The sequence below is a fragment of the Ursus maritimus genome (genome assembly GCF_017311325.1).
Source record: "Ursus maritimus isolate PB19 chromosome X unlocalized genomic scaffold, ASM1731132v1 scaffold_X1, whole genome shotgun sequence".
NCBI lineage: Eukaryota > Metazoa > Chordata > Mammalia > Carnivora > Ursidae > Ursus > Ursus maritimus.
This window is the reverse complement of record NW_024423319.1, coordinates 9766218-9784568: the sequence shown is the minus strand read 5'-3', so window position 1 is coordinate 9784568 and position 18351 is coordinate 9766218. Positions and strand designations below refer to the sequence as shown.

Genomic DNA, 18351 nt, shown 5'->3' with positions numbered 1-18351 from the left:
GATATTGTTGATACACTGTGGCTTATCTTCCCTCTCCCTGTCCCTTGAATCCTACTTCAACATGTTGTTTACACATCTGTAAGTGTGCCACCAACTGAAAATTGGGTAGAGGAACACCAGCCACAATGCATATCACTTCCTTTGGCTCAAAAAAAATGAGAGGAAGAAAACAATGGGATGCTACTTTAGCCATACTGTGTCAACAAAAAGAAAATGACTTTTGGGGTTTTGTTTTGTTTGTTTTTTCAAAAATAATACTCAATGCCAGCCAAGGTTGTGGGGGAACCAATACACTGTGCTAATGGCAGAAAAGCATAAAGAACCATAAAAATAGGGGCGCCTGGGTGGCCCAGTCGTTAAGCATCTGCCTTTGGCTCAGGTTATGATCCCAGCATTCTGGGATCGAGCCCCACATCGGGCTCTCTGCTCAGTGGGAAGCCTGCTTCTCCCTCTCCCACTCCCCCTGCTTGTGTTCCCTCTCTCGCTGCCTCTCTCTCTGTCAAATAAATAAAATCTTTTTTTAAAAAAGAACCATAAAAATAGTCATGCTTTTTGACCCTGCTATCCCATTTCACAGACTGTCTTAAGGAAATAATTCAAAACAGAAAAAACAAGTTCAATAGGCAAGAAACAGTTAAGTAATCTGCTCAATAGATTAAGCAGCCTTACAAATGATTGGTATAAAGGATTCATAATTGGGGCACCTGGCTGGCTCAGTCCGAAGGGCGTGTGACTCTTGATCTCAGGGTCACAAGTTTGAGCCCCATGTCAGGTATAGAGATTACTTAAATAAATTTTTTTAAAAAAGAAATAAAAATAAAGGATTTGTAGCAACATGGAAATATACTTAGTATATAGAGAGTCTTCCCTACAGTCACGATACTCGATATTGAAAGAAGACAGCTGTGAAGTCTTATCCTTCTGCTGCGATGACACAGATGAATCCAAATACCAAAGACATTGTGGTGACCACGAGGAAGAGCTTTGGATGGATGCATATTTATTCTAAATGAGTGTGAAACTCCTCGGCATTTGTAACATGAGTGGATATTGCTGATTTTCAAGTTGCCATTAAAAAAAAAACCCTCTCAGAAGCATTTGTCTACAGCAAGAAGGAGTAATCAGCAATTAATAACTGTACACTTGTGTACATCCATATTCTCAAGACTAATGATTTAATTAAGGATGTCTTCCTCAAAAGTGAAACAATGTGAACATAAGCAATAAGCCTTGCTTCCTGCTGTGAACCTCAAAATTTAATGATGATGAAAAAATAAAAGTAATTCAACAGAAAAAAATATATAATGACGAAATGTAAAGGGATGCCATTTAAGGGTCTATAAGCAGACAGGGCTTCTTAAAGAACCGTTCTAGAAAATAGATACCAAAAACACACTTCATAGGACGCCCGGGTGGCTCAGTAGGTTGAGTGTTCAACTCTTGATTTTGGCTCAGGTCATGATCTCGGGGTTGTGGGACCGATTCCCACCCCCATCCCATCAGGCTCTGCATTAAGCGGGGAGTCTGCTTCTCCCTTTGCCCTCCCTGCCCCTCCCCTCCATGCTTGGTCTCTCTAAAATAAATAAATACATCGAAGATGGAAAGAAATTAAAATGAGTGAGTCTTGGGGAAATGAAGCACTACACTCACTGGAGTTGGCATGTTGAGCTGGCAGTGCCAATGGGCACGCAAATGTTCAGAATCTAACTGCATAGAATTTACAGCTTGGGATACAGACTTAGGAGCTGCCAGCATTGAGGACGTAGGCAAAGCCATGGGACCAAACGAGCTCTGAAAGGGAGAGGGCACAAAGAGGGGACTGAAATGCTGAAGACCGAACCCTGTATAAAGGCTGGAGGTAGGTGACAGGAAGAGGGAGGCAAAAGAAGGCCCAGAGCGGTACAAGGAGAAAAAGGAGAATGATGCAAATCACACTGAGAGAGTTTCACAGAATAGGCGTTGAGTAGTTAGCTGCGGAAGCCAGGAAGGGTGAAGGCTAGGGAAAGGCTACTAGATCTGGCAAGGGATCACTGGGAACTTTCAAGAGTCAGTATTCAGGGGCACCTGGGTGGCTCAGTCCGTTAAGTGTCTGCCTGCGGCTCAGGTCATGATCCTGGGGTCCCAGAACTGAGCCCTGCATTGGGTTCCTTGCTCAGCGGGGAGCCTGCTTCTCCTTCTCCCTCTGCTGCTCCCCTGCTGCTTGTGTTCTCTCTCTCTCTTAAATAAATAAATAAATAAATAAATAAATAAATAAATAAATAAAATCTTTTTTAAAAAAGCAATCCTAGTATTAAAAAAAAAAAGAGTCAGTATTCAGTGGAGTGTGACAGAAGAGACGACAAGTGGTGGAGCCAACCAATGGGAGAAGATTTGTCAGCCGTGTGACCATTCAGCATTCCATCTACCTTCTGAAAGAAGCTGCTGTCATACAAGACTCCCAGAAAACAGCAGCCTGAGTCAAAATACTAGGTATTGAAGAAAACAGAAGCCTGAAATTACTGTGTGAGACACATCCAGCTGTCCATCACCCAAATATAAAAGCCAGTCAGTCACTGGGGGAGAAATCCAAAACAAAAGACATGAGGGGTGTAGACAACGTCTACACACAGCAACATGGAGGAACCTCACCAACAACACCGAGGAAAAGCAAGCAGACGTAAAAGAGTACATCCTGTAGGATTCCATTTATGCGCAATTCAAAAACGGGCCAAACTACTCCATGAGTCTAGGAGTCAGGGGAACGGCTTGGGGAAGGTGAGTGGAGAGAAGCGGCTTCCAGGGCGCTGATCATGTACCATTCATTGACGCCGGCGCTAGGTACAAAAGTGGGCTCACTTTGCGATAACTCGTCGAGCTGTACGTGTACGCTGCGTGGGCTTCTCTGTACACATATATCAAATACAAAGTTAGAGAAACTGCAAAACACATGAGGAGCCTGGTTAGACTAGAATGGTGAGACGTTCTCAGGCCTTCAGTTTTAAATAGAACGTTTGGTGGCTGAGACCTGAGAGGAATCCTGCACAGTCTTCTGTGTCCTGAAGAGATGAGACTGGCATGTCATGGGTAATACAATATTAAACAAAGAGCCACCACCAAGATGCCTTGGTTTCTCAGGTAACACACTTGTCTTAAGGCTCTGATTTCGGACAAATTCCCACAGTTGCTTTTTACCTATCTGTTGAACCTGAGAGTTAAAATCAGAGACAATCCTTGAAATGTGTCCAAGTGACCTGCATAAGTCATACAACTTGAGTGAAAACCAGAACTTAAAAGTGAGGCAGGTAGAGGGGCGCCTGGCTGGCTCAGCTGGTAGAGCATAGGACTCTTGATCTCAGGGTTGTGAGTTCGAGCTCCACGTTGGGTGTGGAGATGACTTAAAAATAAAATCTTAAAAAAAAAAAAGTGAGGCAGATAGAATGGAACGCTGCCTTGCTCGTCCTGCTCTCCAACTTCCAAGCTCTCCAACTTCATTATTTCTCTAACTGGATCATTTTATAAAGCACTCCATTTTGCCACCGGCTTTAAGCAGTAATCTAAACAAGAGTTGCCATCGCATCTTGAACCCAAATAACAACCGCAAATGAGTAATCCTGAGAAATATACATCTTGTCCCTCGCATCTAATTGCTTATATGACTACACATTTACTTAATCTATTTTTGCTAATTTAAAAGTTATTCAAGCCAGTTAATGTTTATGCTTGGAGGCTATTCAAAGGTGATTACACATAACCCTTTCTGTGCTTTGGAACACATCCCTACTGTTTAAAAACATTCACAAGGGACAACCTTGAAGCTAAGTACATAAGGTCCCTCCAGTTCCCCAGGCTTTGCAGTCTTGCAGCCCCAAAGCATAAAAATGAACACGATGACTTTGTCCCCTATCCCTTCCATTAATTGTTCATCGATGCTTATTACATTATGGCTATCTCCAAGTCTCTTCATAGAGTCTGAAATGCTTGAAGTAATTCTGTGGTTACCTGTAAAGAGGAAGAAAATCAAGACCATGACCATCGTGTACCCAAAGTATAAAATGCCGCTTGCAATGCCCGTGATTTGAAGTTTGGTAAAGAAGTAATGAACTGCATATATGAAAAGGTAGACAGCTGTAAAACCGCTGGTAAAAAAGGCTCTCCACCACCAATGATAGTCCTGAAAAAAGAAACAGAAAAAAACACCTTTTTAGGTGAAATCTAACTATAAATGGGTCAGCAACTATTGTCATAAAATAGGCTCCGTTAGATTATGTAGTAAAAGAAATAAAAGGGGAAGTTTTTATAAGAAATTCAATGTGGGGGGCACCTCGGTGGCTCAGTGGGTTAAGCATCTGCCTTTGGCTCAGGTCAGGATCCCGGGGTCCTGGGATCGAGTCCTGCATCGGACTCCTTACTCAGCGGGGAGCCTGCTTCTCCCTCTGCCTCTGCTCCCCCTGCTTACGCATTCTCTATCAAATAAATTAATTGATTTTTAAAAATCTTTAGAAAAGAAAGAAATTCAGTGTGGTATACACTGTCTCACTAATGTGCGTCTGCTTCGGGTGCCTTAACACGTATAAAGTCTTTTGTTTCCAGGGAGACCACATGTGCCCTCAGGGTCTGCACTTGTAATGCACGCGTCCTTTCTATCAGGAGGCTGCCTCGGCCTTGGAAGGCTTTCCCGTCAGCTTCAATTTACTGGCTAGAGCTGCCTCAGGCTACGTAGGAAAAGGTTAGTATAGAAACTTCAGCTAGAGCTTTATGGCGGATGCGATTTGTTTTACCCAGCTGAATTCGGGACCCACGGAGGCCAGACCGAGGTCAATATGCAGGTTCTGCGTATTCTACGGGCTCCTCCTGATGCTAATTTTACTGTAGGGGCACCTGGCTGGCTCAATGGGTAAAGCATGCGACTCTTGATCTCCAGGTTGAGTTCAAGCCCCACATTGGGTGTGGAGCCTACTTAAAAAAAATTAAAAGGACAGGGCACTTGGGTGGCTCAGTTGGTTAAGCGTCTGCCTTCAGCTCAGGTCAGGATCCCAAGGTCCTGGGATCAAACCCTGCATCGGGCTCAGTGGGCAGTCTGCTTCTCCCTCTTCCCCCTGCTCATGCTCTATCTCTCTCTCTCTCTCAAATAAATAAATTTTTTAATTTAAAAAAAAAGAAAAAAATTTTCCTGTAAAGGCACTGTGGTCAAGGGTCAAGGGGACCTACAGCGCAGAAAAGAGTTAACATAGCAGGTCTGAAGTTACTATCTTTAGAAGGGCCTGCTTGCAAGGCTGGCCCTTGGCTTACATCTGGGAATTTGGCATTTAATCATCCCTGACTGATAAGACTGGTTTGCTATACCTAGACTGTACAAACAACATGATTTATGATGAGCACTTGCTTTCCTTTTGGGAGTCTGGAATTTTTGTAGTTGCTAGGCAGAGCGTGCCTATGCGGCTAGCTCCTAATGAAAACCTTGAATGCGGAGTCTCTAATGGGCTTCCCTGAGCACAAACATTGCACATCTATTACTATCTTTTTTTACTGCTGGAGAAAAGAGCACAGTTGATATATCCTCCCGTGGAAAAGAGAAAGCACAGGAAGACTGTACATGGATATCTCCAGGCTCCACCTCTGTCTTTACCCCTGGCTGATCCTGTTGTGTATCCTTTGGCGGTAACAGGCCCTAGCCATGCATACGTCTATATGCGGAGTCCCATGAGTCCTTCCAGTTAACTGCCAAACGCGTGGGTGGTCTTGGGAGTCTCGAAAACATTTCTTTTTTTTTTTCTTAAGTAGGCTCCACACCCAGTGTGGAGCCCAATGCGGGGCTTGAACTCATGACCCTGAGGTCAAGACCTGAGCTGAGATCAAGAGTTGGACACTTAACTGACGAGCCACCCAGGCGCCCCATCTAAGAAATAGAAATATACACATTATATGCCTATGAAAATGCTCTCAGACATCACGTATATGATAATCATTCCCTAAACTCTCTATTGTCACCTTTAGACAGTCATACTTAACTACCAAAACAAGAAGGATGTAGGTTATTTACGAAAATAATGTTCACTACCACCTTAATTATCCAGGATGACATCAGAAAAAAAAATGGGGGTGGAGTGGGGTAAACAGAACTATTTATGTCCATGGTAACCAAAACGCAATGAAATGAAAATAAGAGAAAGGGCCTTTAGCAGCAATCTCAAACCCATAAAATACAATGCTGGCCTAAGCAGCAAAAATTTTAATTGTTAAAAAAATAACCACCATTGAAGCAGATCTTTTATATGTCTAAATATCAAATCAGTTCCCTATATTTTTCTATGTTAACTGAATAGTATGCAGCAATTATAGTAACTAGCCAGAGAAAAATTGCTTTCTGTTTAAATTTTCCATCAAAGTCACATTAACTTGATAGCTCCACCAAAATCAAAATGGGTCATCAGGAAACCATGTAGTTAACAGTTGTTTCAATTCCTTTCTCAACACAGGCTTCTAATTCCAATGACACAAGTTTTGGAAGCAGAAGATACATTCATTTCTTAGGTCTTTACCTCAGCGCACAAATGGAAATAACACAGCAAAACTGTAGCTTCTGAACAGGTGATCAGGAGAATGATAAAGACCAAGAAAAGGAAGCCAAACATGAAGTACATCTGATGAGACCTGAAAATAAAAATGACAGCTTTAAAATTAACTTCACAGTACACAGAAAGCCCAATCCAAATCCATGCAAGAGATGGCCACACTTCTCAACCCTTAGCAATTCATTGCAAATCTTTATCTCTCCATCCAGTATCCAAAACATATTCCCTGACCTGTGTGGCTTCTGAGTTCCGCGCGATCTTGTCCAGGACGAATCCGTGTGGCTACTTACCCATAATTCTCTGCTCACGTCATTCAGTATTCACTTGAGACCCGTCAGTATCTCTGTCATTTTCTTTCTGCACATTTTAAACCATGCTTTCTTTTTAGTGACGGAAGGTTGTAAGTGCCATAAATACCAGCAACTACGTTATATAACAGAAAGCCACAGAATCAAATACCTCTTTGCCTTTGAAGCTCTATCGACAAGGAGCCTCCCGCAATAGGTCTTGATAGCACCGCACACATAATTCTATCAAAATACTTTCAGACATGCATCTCCTTAAAGCTCTGTGTGTGCATTGCATTTCTGCCAGACTTGGGAGGAACAAAGTCATTCCTTTCATTATTACAGAGCCGAGCTGACTAAATTGGGATGAGCAATTTTAAAAGCCTCCTGAAGAAAAGAAACCGAGGAACCGATCGATACCCCATTTTAACATCTCCTGCGGAATGCATACCGGGGCACGGGGGCGAGGGGTGGGGCTTGGGGAGAATCATCTCTATGGATAATGAACATATACAAAATTGCATCCCACAAGCACACTCTGTTTCACTGATATAAAACTTGTCTGACGACTCTTCTAGTTTTCACTTCAAAATCTTTTCCCATCAAAAACATCTGGAAAATGCAGTTCCCATAATCTATTTTGCAGCAGGTTAAATATTTAGTTGCTGACAAGGTAACGGATTTTATTGCTTATCTCTTAAACAAATTTGGCGCAATCCTGTTTAAAAGGTGAGCAATTAATGTGCATGATGAAGCCTAACTTTTGAGGACTTGAAGGCTGAAGCTGTCACCCTTGCATCAGAGAGCAGGGGTTCTTCCTTTACATAGCAGAATTCTTACATCACGACAGATTCAAAGTAGCAAATAGAAAGAGGAACGCTGCAAGGAGCAGGCATCCTGACATCAGAGCTAACAGAGGACAGACGGGAAAGCAGAAAAATATTACTTACAGCTCAGTACAGAGGAAGACCCAGAGTCAGTGGTCTTCAAAGTATTTTTAGCAGAGGAACTCTGAAATCTTGCGTGGAAGGTCAGTACGGAAAAGACATACACATCAGGGCCGCCTCTTCCCATCTTTAGGCGCCTCCTTCCAAGGGACACCCCTGCCCCACCCCCTGCAAAGGCTCAGAGAAGTACAGTGTGAGCCAACTTTCTAAGTCATCTGGAAAGGCTTAAAAAGAGGTTATTACTTTTTAAAAAGGAAACCCGCATAGATATTTCCATCAAAAATGTCTTTAAAAACTTGTGAATTAAGTCTCAGTTCCCTAGGAAATTCCGCCCCCTCCCCCCCGCGTCAGATCGCCGTTTCCTGGATTTAAAAAGCGCTCAGAGGGGCAGGGGGTAGAGGGGGGGGAATGAAGTTTTCCATACCAGAATTTAACCTCCTTGAAATATAGGAAAATTAATTGATCAACAATTAAGATTTTTTTGAAATTGTGAAGATACAATACTCACCAAATACTATTCAGAATGAAAAAGAGTTGAATAAAAATACAGCCAAAAGGTAAAACGCCACCGATTATGATGCCAAAAAGTGGTTTGGTAAAGAAACTCTGCTGAGGAATATGACGGGGAATCTGGTTTGTGTGAACTGGACACCTAAACTGCTCGAAAAGAAATCAAGTGAAAGTCAGAATGACATGAAATTGAGGTGAATTTATATACATATAATCACAACACAGTATCCTGACTCATAACACAGAAGCCTGAATCGGAAGGGGACATGGAACACTTCCAAGAGCAGTCAGGTGGGCAAAGGCTAGACCAACACTGTGGGATAGAAATATTATGCAAGCCATATAGGCAATTTTAAACCTTTTAGAAGCTGCATTTTAAAAAGTGAAAAGAAATACACAACATCAGGACACCTGGGTGGCTCAGTCACTTAAGCGTCTGCCTTTGGCTCAGGTTATGATCCCAGAGTGCTGGGATCAAGCCCCGCATCGGGCTCCCTGCTCAGTGGAGAGCCTACTTCTCTCTCCCTCTCCCTTTGTCCCCCCCCCCCATCTCGTGCTCTCTCTCACTCTATCAAAAAAATAAATTAAAAAAAAATTTTTAAAGAAATAGGCAGAATCAATTTATAAACACATTTCATTCGATCTAACATGTCCAAATATTATGTTAAATTTTTCATCAATATAAAAAGTACTAAATAGATGTTTTATATTTTGTTGTTGTTGTTACGTTTGAAATTCACTGTGTATTTTACACTTCCTTACAACACTTACCAGTTTGGAACCGGCCACATTTCAAGCACTCAAAAGTCACGTGTGGCTGGTGACCACCATACTAGAGAGCACACAGCTAGATAATAAGGATGTTTATCCATTCCTATCAGTTTCAAGGGAGAGATTAGATAAGATTTAGTGGTGATTATTCCAATATGAAGTAATCAATGACAAAAAGTCCTCTCAGAATGTATAGAAAACCTGAAAGACTCCACCAAAAAATTTATAGAATACATGAATTCAGCAAAGTTGCAGGATATAAAATCAATATACAGAAATCAGTTGCATTTCTATACACCCATAACGAAGCAGCAAAAAAGAGATCAGGAATCCATTCCTTTTATAATTGCACCAAAAACAATGAGATACCTAGGAATAAACTTAACCAAAGAGGTAAAAGATCTCTACTCTGAAAACTATAGATCACTTATGAAAGAAATTGAAGAGGACACAAATGGAAAAACGTTCCATGCTCGTGGATTGGAAGAATATTGTTAAAATGTCTATACTACCCAAAGCAATCTACACTATCAAATGCAATCACTAATCAAAAATGCAATCCCTATCAAAATACCACCACATTTTTCACAGAGCTAGAACAAACAATCCTAAAATTTGTATGGAACCACAAAAGACCCCGAATAGCCAAAGCAATTCTGAAAAAGCAAAGCAAAGCTGGAGGTATCATGATTCCAGACTTCAAGCTCTATTACAAAGCTGTAGTCATCAAGACAGTGTGGTACTGGCACAAAAGCAGACACATAGATCAGTGGAACAGAGTAGAGAACCCAGAAATGGCCCCTCAACTCTATGGTCAACTAATCCTCAACAAGGCAGGAAAGAATGTCCAATGGAAAAAAAGACAGTCTCTTCAACAAATGGTGTTGGGAAGACTGGACAACCACATGCAGAAGAATGAACCTGGACCGCTTTCTAACACCATACACAAAAATAAATTCAAAATGAGTGAAAGACCTAAATGTGAGACAGGAAACCATCAAATCCTAGAGGAGAACACAGGCAACGACCTCTTCGCTCAGTCATAGCAACTTCTTACTAGATATGTTGCTGGAGGCAAGGGAAACAAAAGCAAAAATAAACTATTGAGACTTCATCAAGATAAAAAGCTTCTGCACGGCAAGGGAAGCCACAAAACTAAAAGGCAGCCTGCAGAATGGCAGAAGACATTTGCAAACGACATGGCTAATAAAGGGCTAGTATCCAAAATCTATACAGTTCGTCAAACTCAACACCCAAAAAACAAATGATCCAATTAAGAAATGGGCAGAAGACACGAACAGACATTTTTCCAAAAAAGACATCCCAATGGCCAACAGACATGTGAAAAGACGCTCAACATCACTCATCATCAGGGAAACACAAATCAAAACCACAATGAGATACCACCTCACGCTGGTCAGGATGGCTAAAATTAACAACACAGGAAACAGCAGATGTTGGCGGGGATGCGGAGAGAGGGGAACCTTCTTGCACTGTTGGTGGGAATGCAAACTGGTGCAGTCACTCTGGAAAACAGTATGGAGGTTCCCTGAAAAGTTAAAAATGGAACTACACTACGACCCAGCAACTGCACTACTAGATATTTACCGAAAGGATATAAAAATACAGATTCAAAGGGGTACATGCACCACAATGTTCATAGCAGCAACGTCCACAATAGCCAAAATATGGAAAGAGCCCAGATGTCCATCAACAGATGAATGGATAAAGAGGATGTCGTATATGTGTGTATATAGATAGATAGATAGATAGATAGATAGTAGTAGTTATAGACGTGGTATGTATATATACACATATATATAGATGTGGTATACACACACACACACACATAACAGAATATTGCTCAGCCATCAAAAAGAATGAAATCTTGACATGTGCAACCACGTGGATGGAACTAGAAGGTATTATGCTAAGCAAAATAAGTCAGTCAGAGAAAGACAAATACCATATGATCTCACTCATATGCGGAATTTAAGAAACAAAACAGATGAACATGGGGGAAGGGAACAAAGAGAGAGGGAAGCAAACCGTGAGACTCAACGATAGAGAACAAACTGAGGGTTGATGGAGGGAGTTGGGTGGGGATAGGCTAGATGGGGGCAGGGGATTAAGGAGGCACTTGTGATGAGCACTGGGTGTTGTATGTAAGTGATGAATCAGTAAATTCTACTCGTGAAACCAATATTAAACTACATGTTAACTAACTAGAATTTAAATAAAATTTTGGGAAAAAGAATTTCTTTTAAAATGTGTCAGTACTTCTCAGACATTTTTCTGTTTTCTGCTCTGTGTGGAACCCTTAACTCCTGTTTTGTCTAATCTAATTTCTCTCCTGCAAACTCACACTGTATCTTTACACAATCCTTTTGCAGTGTGGCCTCGTTTAGTCTTTTTGATATCCTGCCCCTTTACCCTATGCATGGAATAAACTAACTTCAGATCTATAAACTGAACAGCTATATTTTTCAGACTCTATCTTTTCTTTCTTCCCCCACTGTATAATCTTATGACTTTTCTGACTTTGTTAAAGTCAGCCTTCCGACAATATGTCCCTTTAATTTCACCCAACAGAGACAGACAGAACTATAAACAACCTATAAAGTGGGAAATACATTAAATAGTGTCTTTTGAAGTGTTACTGTGTTTCATTTAAAAAAAATTTTAAATCTTTTATTCCAAAATGATTATTCTTTGTAGTTTTCACCAATGGTACATTTCACATGCCATGTATAATAATATACATGTTGAGGTATTATTTTAGACATCAGTCAATGGCCAAAAGCAGAATTTTACAAATTTACCTTTTTCTTGCTTCCCAAGTATGCACCCAAAAATGTTAATGGTACTGAAATTCCAAACCACATCGCGAGGATACCTATCAGGGTACCGAAGGAGATGGCAGCTGATGACCCTTCCACCCAAAGAATCAGGTTTATAAAGAAGAAGTCGACAAAGACGACACTAGGGAGAAAAAAAAGTCATCAGTAAATAATACGCTTTCAGGAAAATGTTATAATCATACTTGATGTGAATGTCAGAACATCCTTTTGGTGGGAAGGGTATGATAAATGACAAGGCTAAACCCTAGAAGAATATTAAGTCTCCCTGTGGAAACCCAGCCATTGAGCTGGGGCTTACACCCCATACCATATAATAAGGCAGCAGTTCATTATAAGACATCATTTCCACATCCTCCTCATCTTTGCATCTCCAGAATCTAGCAGAAAAAAAGTAAGGTGTGGAGTAACATACCATGGAAAAACTCAATGTGCAATACAGCGAACACAATTATGAACAATGCATATACTACAAACAGATTTTAGAATCCCAGACTGAAAGGGGCTGGGAGCCTCAAGTCAACCAAGTGCTCGCTTCAAACAAGAGCTTTAAATCAGCCACTCAAAATCAACGGGTCGGCTGCTGAACCTACTGGATAAATCACCAGGCAAGCCCAGCTATTGTGCCCTTATTTGTTCCAGACAAGCTTGGTCTAAGCTACAGGTGAGTATGGGTATGGGTAGGGATGTGAGTGTTTCTGAAAGCCTAAAAGATGAGGGTGAAGAGGTGGGCAGAGGCTAGGTTGTGGAAGGCCTTGAACGCCGGGGTAAGGAACGTAGACTTGCTCCCGGTAGCATCAGGAGGCAGCTGAAGGGGTTCTACGTTCAAAGCGCTGGGGTACATAGAGCAGCCTTCCGGGCAGACGAGTCTGCCGCACGGCCAAGGACACACCTAAGGGAAGAGAAACTAGAGACAAGGAGACCAGATACAAAGTGGTAAGCATGTGCATAAGGTGATGGTGGTTAAAATGTAAATGACGTATATAAAAGACATGAAGCACTGAGAGACTTCCGGCAGATTGAAATCATACATTTAGTTCTGCCCCCTTCTCAAAACTCCGATACAATGCTAGTAAAGGAACTTTAAAAGGGCACAAAGACACAAGGATGGGGGATACAGGAGAGAAGACATTAGCAACAAATTTTGGAAAGCAGACAGCAGATGGACAAGTAGTAGCTGGGTTAGTACAACCGGGAAACCTGTATCCCAAGTCATCTGCAGGAAAAGCTGAAAGACAACTCAGGTTATAGCACAGAACTCCAGAAAAGGTTCACAGATGTGTGGCGCCAGGTACCCCTATAAGTGGGAGGGAAGGAGTGGCTAGAACTAGGACTGGTTGAAAGGCAGCCTAAGACACTCATAGACTTGCAGATTCCCTCCCCTGCACCGCAGAGCCTAAGACCTTTGCTTCCCAATCCTGGCAGAAGACTGGAGGGTCTAGCCTCTTAGAGAAGGCCCCTGTAGCTCAGAAGAAAACTTTAGAAAGGAAAACCTATGATTGACATCCGCGAAGAGATTACAAGAGCCACTGCAGCCATGAAGCAAGATGACACTTTAAGGACTGGTGAGAAATAAAAGAGCTCTTTGGAATTAGAAATACGACAAGGGGAATGAAAACCACAGTAAAAGGGCTAGAACATAGAGCTAATGATATGTCTTAGAAAGCAGCGTTAGGAGGAAGAGGACGAGGAGGAGGAGGAGGAGGAGGAGGAGGGGGAGGAGAAGAAATGAAAACACCCTAAGTGCCCATTGAAACATGAGTGGATAAAGAAGTTATGGTGTATATATACGCTGAAATATTATTCAGCCTAAAAATGGAGGAAATCCTACCATTTGTGACAACATGGATGGACTTTGAAGACATTTTGCTAACTGAAATAAGTCAGAGAAAGACAAATACCATATAATCTCACTTACACATGGAATATAAAACAAAAACAGAAGCAAACCAAACTCGGGGCACCTGGGTGGCTCAGCTGGTTTAGCATCTGACTCTTGGTTTCGGCTCGGGTCATGATCTCAGGGTCATAAGATCAAGCCCTGTGTTGGGCTCTGTGCTCAGTGAGGAGTCTGCTTGGGATTCTCTTCTTCTCCCTCTGCCCATACCCTGTTTGCTCTCTTTGTCTGTCTGTCTGTCTGTCTCTCTCTCTCTCTCTCCCTCTCTCTCAAATAAATAAATAAATAAATAAATCTTAAAAAAAAAAAAAAGCAAACCAAACTCATAGAAAAAGAAATCAGACTTGTGGTTAACTGGGGCCAGGGTAGGGGGAGGAACGTGGTCAAAAGGTACAGACTTCCAGTGATAAGGTAAGTACGTACGAGGGATGTAATGTACAACATGATGGCTTCCGCTAACACTGCTATGTGATAGACAGAGAAGTTAAGAGTTTAAATCCTAAGAATTCTCATCATAAGGAGAGATTTTTTCCCCTTTTTTCTTCTTTATTTGCCTTTTATTGTAGCTATATGAGATGACGGACATGAGCTGAGCCGACTGTGGTCATCATTGCACAGTATATGTAAATTGAACTATCATGCTGTACACCTTCGACTTACACAGGGATGGATGTCAATCAGTTCTCAATAAAACTGGAGGGAAAAAAACGAACAGGTCAAAAAGAAAGAAAGAAAAATTAGATGAACAACCCAGGCACAAGAGAAATAGGAGTCACTTGAATAGACAGAGTTCTTCACGTCTTTTAGGAATATTAAGTAATTTGCTCAAGGTCAGACAGCTGATAAGAGGCAGAGCTGGGATTCTAATTCAGGTGTGTGTGTTTCTTTACCAGCAAGCTGTTTCCATTCCACTGTGCTATCCTATGGCCTCCATGGTGGGAACCCACCCCACCAATCAGGTCTATCTTCTCTTCCCCCAGCCATTGTGTCAAAGACGAGAGAGGGAATATGGCATCAGCCATGTTGTGATGCACCAGCCAAGGCTCTGAGGTCTCCTGTTTAAGGAATTTCTGGTTAATTCTTTAGTTGGAAGTTCTCTCAAGGTCCATTCTAATTCTAGGATATAATGCTGCCCTCCTATTTGCCGTCTTTCTCCAATTTCTTATTCAGGACCATTTTTTTTAATGTTCCTTATCTCTCATTATAAACCAACTTCAGCCATTTCTTCATGTTACTATTTCTGCTTCACCCTCCCCGCTGTGTGTACAATCTCTGCTGCCGACTAAACCTATGTCGGTAGGTACCTCTATTGTGCTTTTTAAAGGCTCATGCGTGCTTCTGCCAGAGATGTGGTTTGAAGCCCTTTCAAGCAACAACAAATGCAACAACAGTAAACCTCCACCTCCGGTCTCATTAGTTTCTGGCATCATAATAAGGGAGTCTGGTTTCCTATGATTTAACCACACTTCTTCAAATGTTTCTTAATACTTTTCTGCTCTAATGAATTTGTTCAGCCACAATATTCCTCTGCCAAATTTCCTAGCTTTTGAGAGATTCATTTCAGCTGTTATCATTCCATGGCCAGAAAAATTACTTCTCACTTGACAAATCATAACCTCCCTTCTTATACATAAACTCAATTAACCCGTCTCAACAATTTCCCTTTTGCAAGTACACTCTAGAATGTTAATATGTGTTTAACAATTCTGTCACTGCCCTTCAGTTTCAAGTTTTTATATTCTAAATAGTTCTTCCTTTGTTGATCTCTAATTATTTCTAGACCTTTTCATGGAATCTTAAACAGCAAAACTAAAAGGAAACTTAAGAGGTCATCCGAGTTCATCTCCTACCTGAAGCATTTATTCACACATTCATCAAACATTTATTGAGTACTTCTGTGTTAGACCCTGGCATTCAAAGATAAATAAAAACCCTGGCTCTGAAAAGCTCAGTCTACTGGGGGACAGAGATAAACAAATAAATTACAATACAACATGGGAAATACTGTAGCAGATGATAAACACAGAGCAGTAGGAACACGGCAGAAAAGAGTGACCAAAAATACTTTATAGCTCACAAAACAATTTCACAATCCATTAGTTCATTTACTTCTCTAAACGACTCTGTGACACAGGCACTATAGGCAAGGAAATGGACAATCAGGAAGGTGCTAGAATTCAGACTTGCTTCTTTCTAATTGTAAAGTTTGGGTCCCTGCCTATCAAACTAGGCTACCTCTTCCTTTTCCTACCTACCACTTTTGGGGGTACATGAAGGAAAAGTATATGGTTTAATAATCTTACTTTCTTCAATTTCTTTTAGGGAACATCTATGTTCATTAGTAAATGCTTCTCCTTTTAAATTTCGAGCCATTTGTGGCAACATATGAGCTACCCGCACATTGACATCCTATGAGGCACTGAACTTCTCTTTCAACCTACTACTTTCTAAGAAATAAGAAAGCCAGCACCTTACGATTCTCTCTCCCATCTACCTAAGAGAGCCCTTTAATCACTTGAGGGAAACATCTCCTTTGTATCATGTCTAGTTTATTGCGTTAAAATTGCATTCAGTTCTACTAACAGAACTAGGAAACCAAATCTGTTTTGCATTTTTAAATTATTCACTTGATTCATTCATATAGTAGATATTTACTGAGTGCTTACTCCATATAAGGCACTTATACTCCCTATAAGGCACTTGGCTACACGCTGAGAAAGATACAGAAATGAATACAACGTAGTACTCACCCTCGTGAGTTTTAGAATGCACAAGAAGTATTGCAAATAACTCCAATCTAAGGAACACTGTGACAAGTGTTATAATAATGATAATAGACACTGTATAATTCCAGAACATGGAAGTGGTGGCATTTGAGCTGGGACATAAAAAAGACTAGAAATTTGGCATTGGAGAATTGGAAAGGAGTGATTACAAAAAGATGGAACAGCATGAGCAAAGGCATGACAGCAGAAGTCAAGAGTAGCTAATAACCACAGCGACCATTTACTGAGCACTCAGTATATGCTAGGCACTCTTTCAAATCCATTATACACATTATCCCATTTAATCCTCACAGCAACCATGAGGTAGACATACCATGATTTGCATGCTACAGATGAGGAAAGCCAAGATCAGAAAGGTAAAAACCACTTGCCCAACATTCCATGATCAGTAAATATGAGCTGAGGCTCTTCTTTGCCTAATTTAAAAGACAACTGCATAATGCGATCATTATAAATCTGTGTTGACGAGCATGCGAAGTATTAAGACATAATCTGTAATGGCGATAACAGCACAAAGAAGGAAGGAGGGTAAGGAGCTATAGAGGAGCAAAGTTTTTGTATAATATTGAAATTAAATTGGAATTAATCCAAACCGGATTGGTATAAATGGACACATTAACTGTAATCGGTAGGGTAACCACTAAGAAAATAACTGAAAAAAAAATAGTAGAAGAAATGACAAGGGAATAAAAATGGTGCAGTAGAAAATAACTATTTAACACAACCGAAGGCAAAGCTCTCAAAGAGATGCCTGAACCCCTATGTTCATTGCAGCATTATTCACAACGCGCTCAAGGCCTGGTAACTAGGAAGCGGCAGAACTGGGAAATGAACTGCTATGTGTGTGTAGAGCGTAGGGTATGTGTGCATGGGAGCGCGCGTGCGTGCGTGCGTGTGTATGTGTGTGTCTGACTCTAAAGCCTGTGCTTGTAGCTTCTATGACTACCTCTCCACTTCAATATATGATTATGAGTTGTTGTTATTGTTGTTTATAATGAAATTATTTAAAAATAGGTGGGGTGCCTGGGTGGGTCAGTCAGTTAAGCATCTGACTCTTGATATCAACTCAGATCTTGATCTCAGGGCGTGGAGCCTACTTAAAAAAATAATAATAATAAAACTAAAATAAAAATAGGTAACACATGCATATGGTATACGATGCAAAAGGTTAAAAAAAAGAGTGAAAAGTAAGTCTGATATAAATAGTCTCCTTCACACTCCTGTCCCCCAGCCACCCAAAAACCCACCCAGGACGCAGCCACCATTATGTAAATTTGCTTTTCAAATTTAAATTTGTTTTTTACTTTTACAAAACTGTGGCTTGACACTGCGTCATTTCATAGTCCATGTAAACCTGAGCCATGTTATTATGGATTTCTACTCAAATTTTTAAATTTTTCTGTGTAAAACAGCCTTCAAAATTAATCCCATAGAAAACATGATGAAAACAGCTCATAGTGCATCGTGAATGCTAATGCTTTTCAGACATTAATTGTTTAATTTGGCTAATCAAGCTTAGTGATACGGTATATTCTAATTCTTTTACATCTTCTCTTTCAATGATGTGACTTCTTTTTGCAATAAGATGGAACATCTGTGTGATGAAAAATGGGCCATTATTATTCATCTTGAGCCACGAAGGCAGGGATTCAGGGGCAATTTGTATTTATTTCCTCTATAGTGCCTAGCATAATGCCTTAAATATAGTAAAAACAAAAACAAAACAAAACAAAAAAGACCACAA

The 18351-nt window shown here is 40.9% G+C and overlaps 1 protein-coding gene across 1 annotated transcript in view; it reads right to left on the bottom strand.

The window, feature by feature from the left end:
* LOC103672843 (transmembrane 9 superfamily member 2-like) overlaps positions 1-18351 on the bottom strand; it is a 73379-nt gene that overhangs the window by 8035 nt on the left and 46993 nt on the right. Inside the window, exons 13-16 of the mRNA XM_040627818.1 lie at positions 11889-12048; positions 8294-8445; positions 6519-6630; positions 3979-4150 (exon numbers count right to left, since the gene is read on the bottom strand). Coding sequence (XP_040483752.1) covers positions 3979-4150; positions 6519-6630; positions 8294-8445; positions 11889-12048 — 596 coding nt within the window. The remainder of the gene's footprint in view (positions 1-3978; positions 4151-6518; positions 6631-8293; positions 8446-11888; positions 12049-18351) is intronic.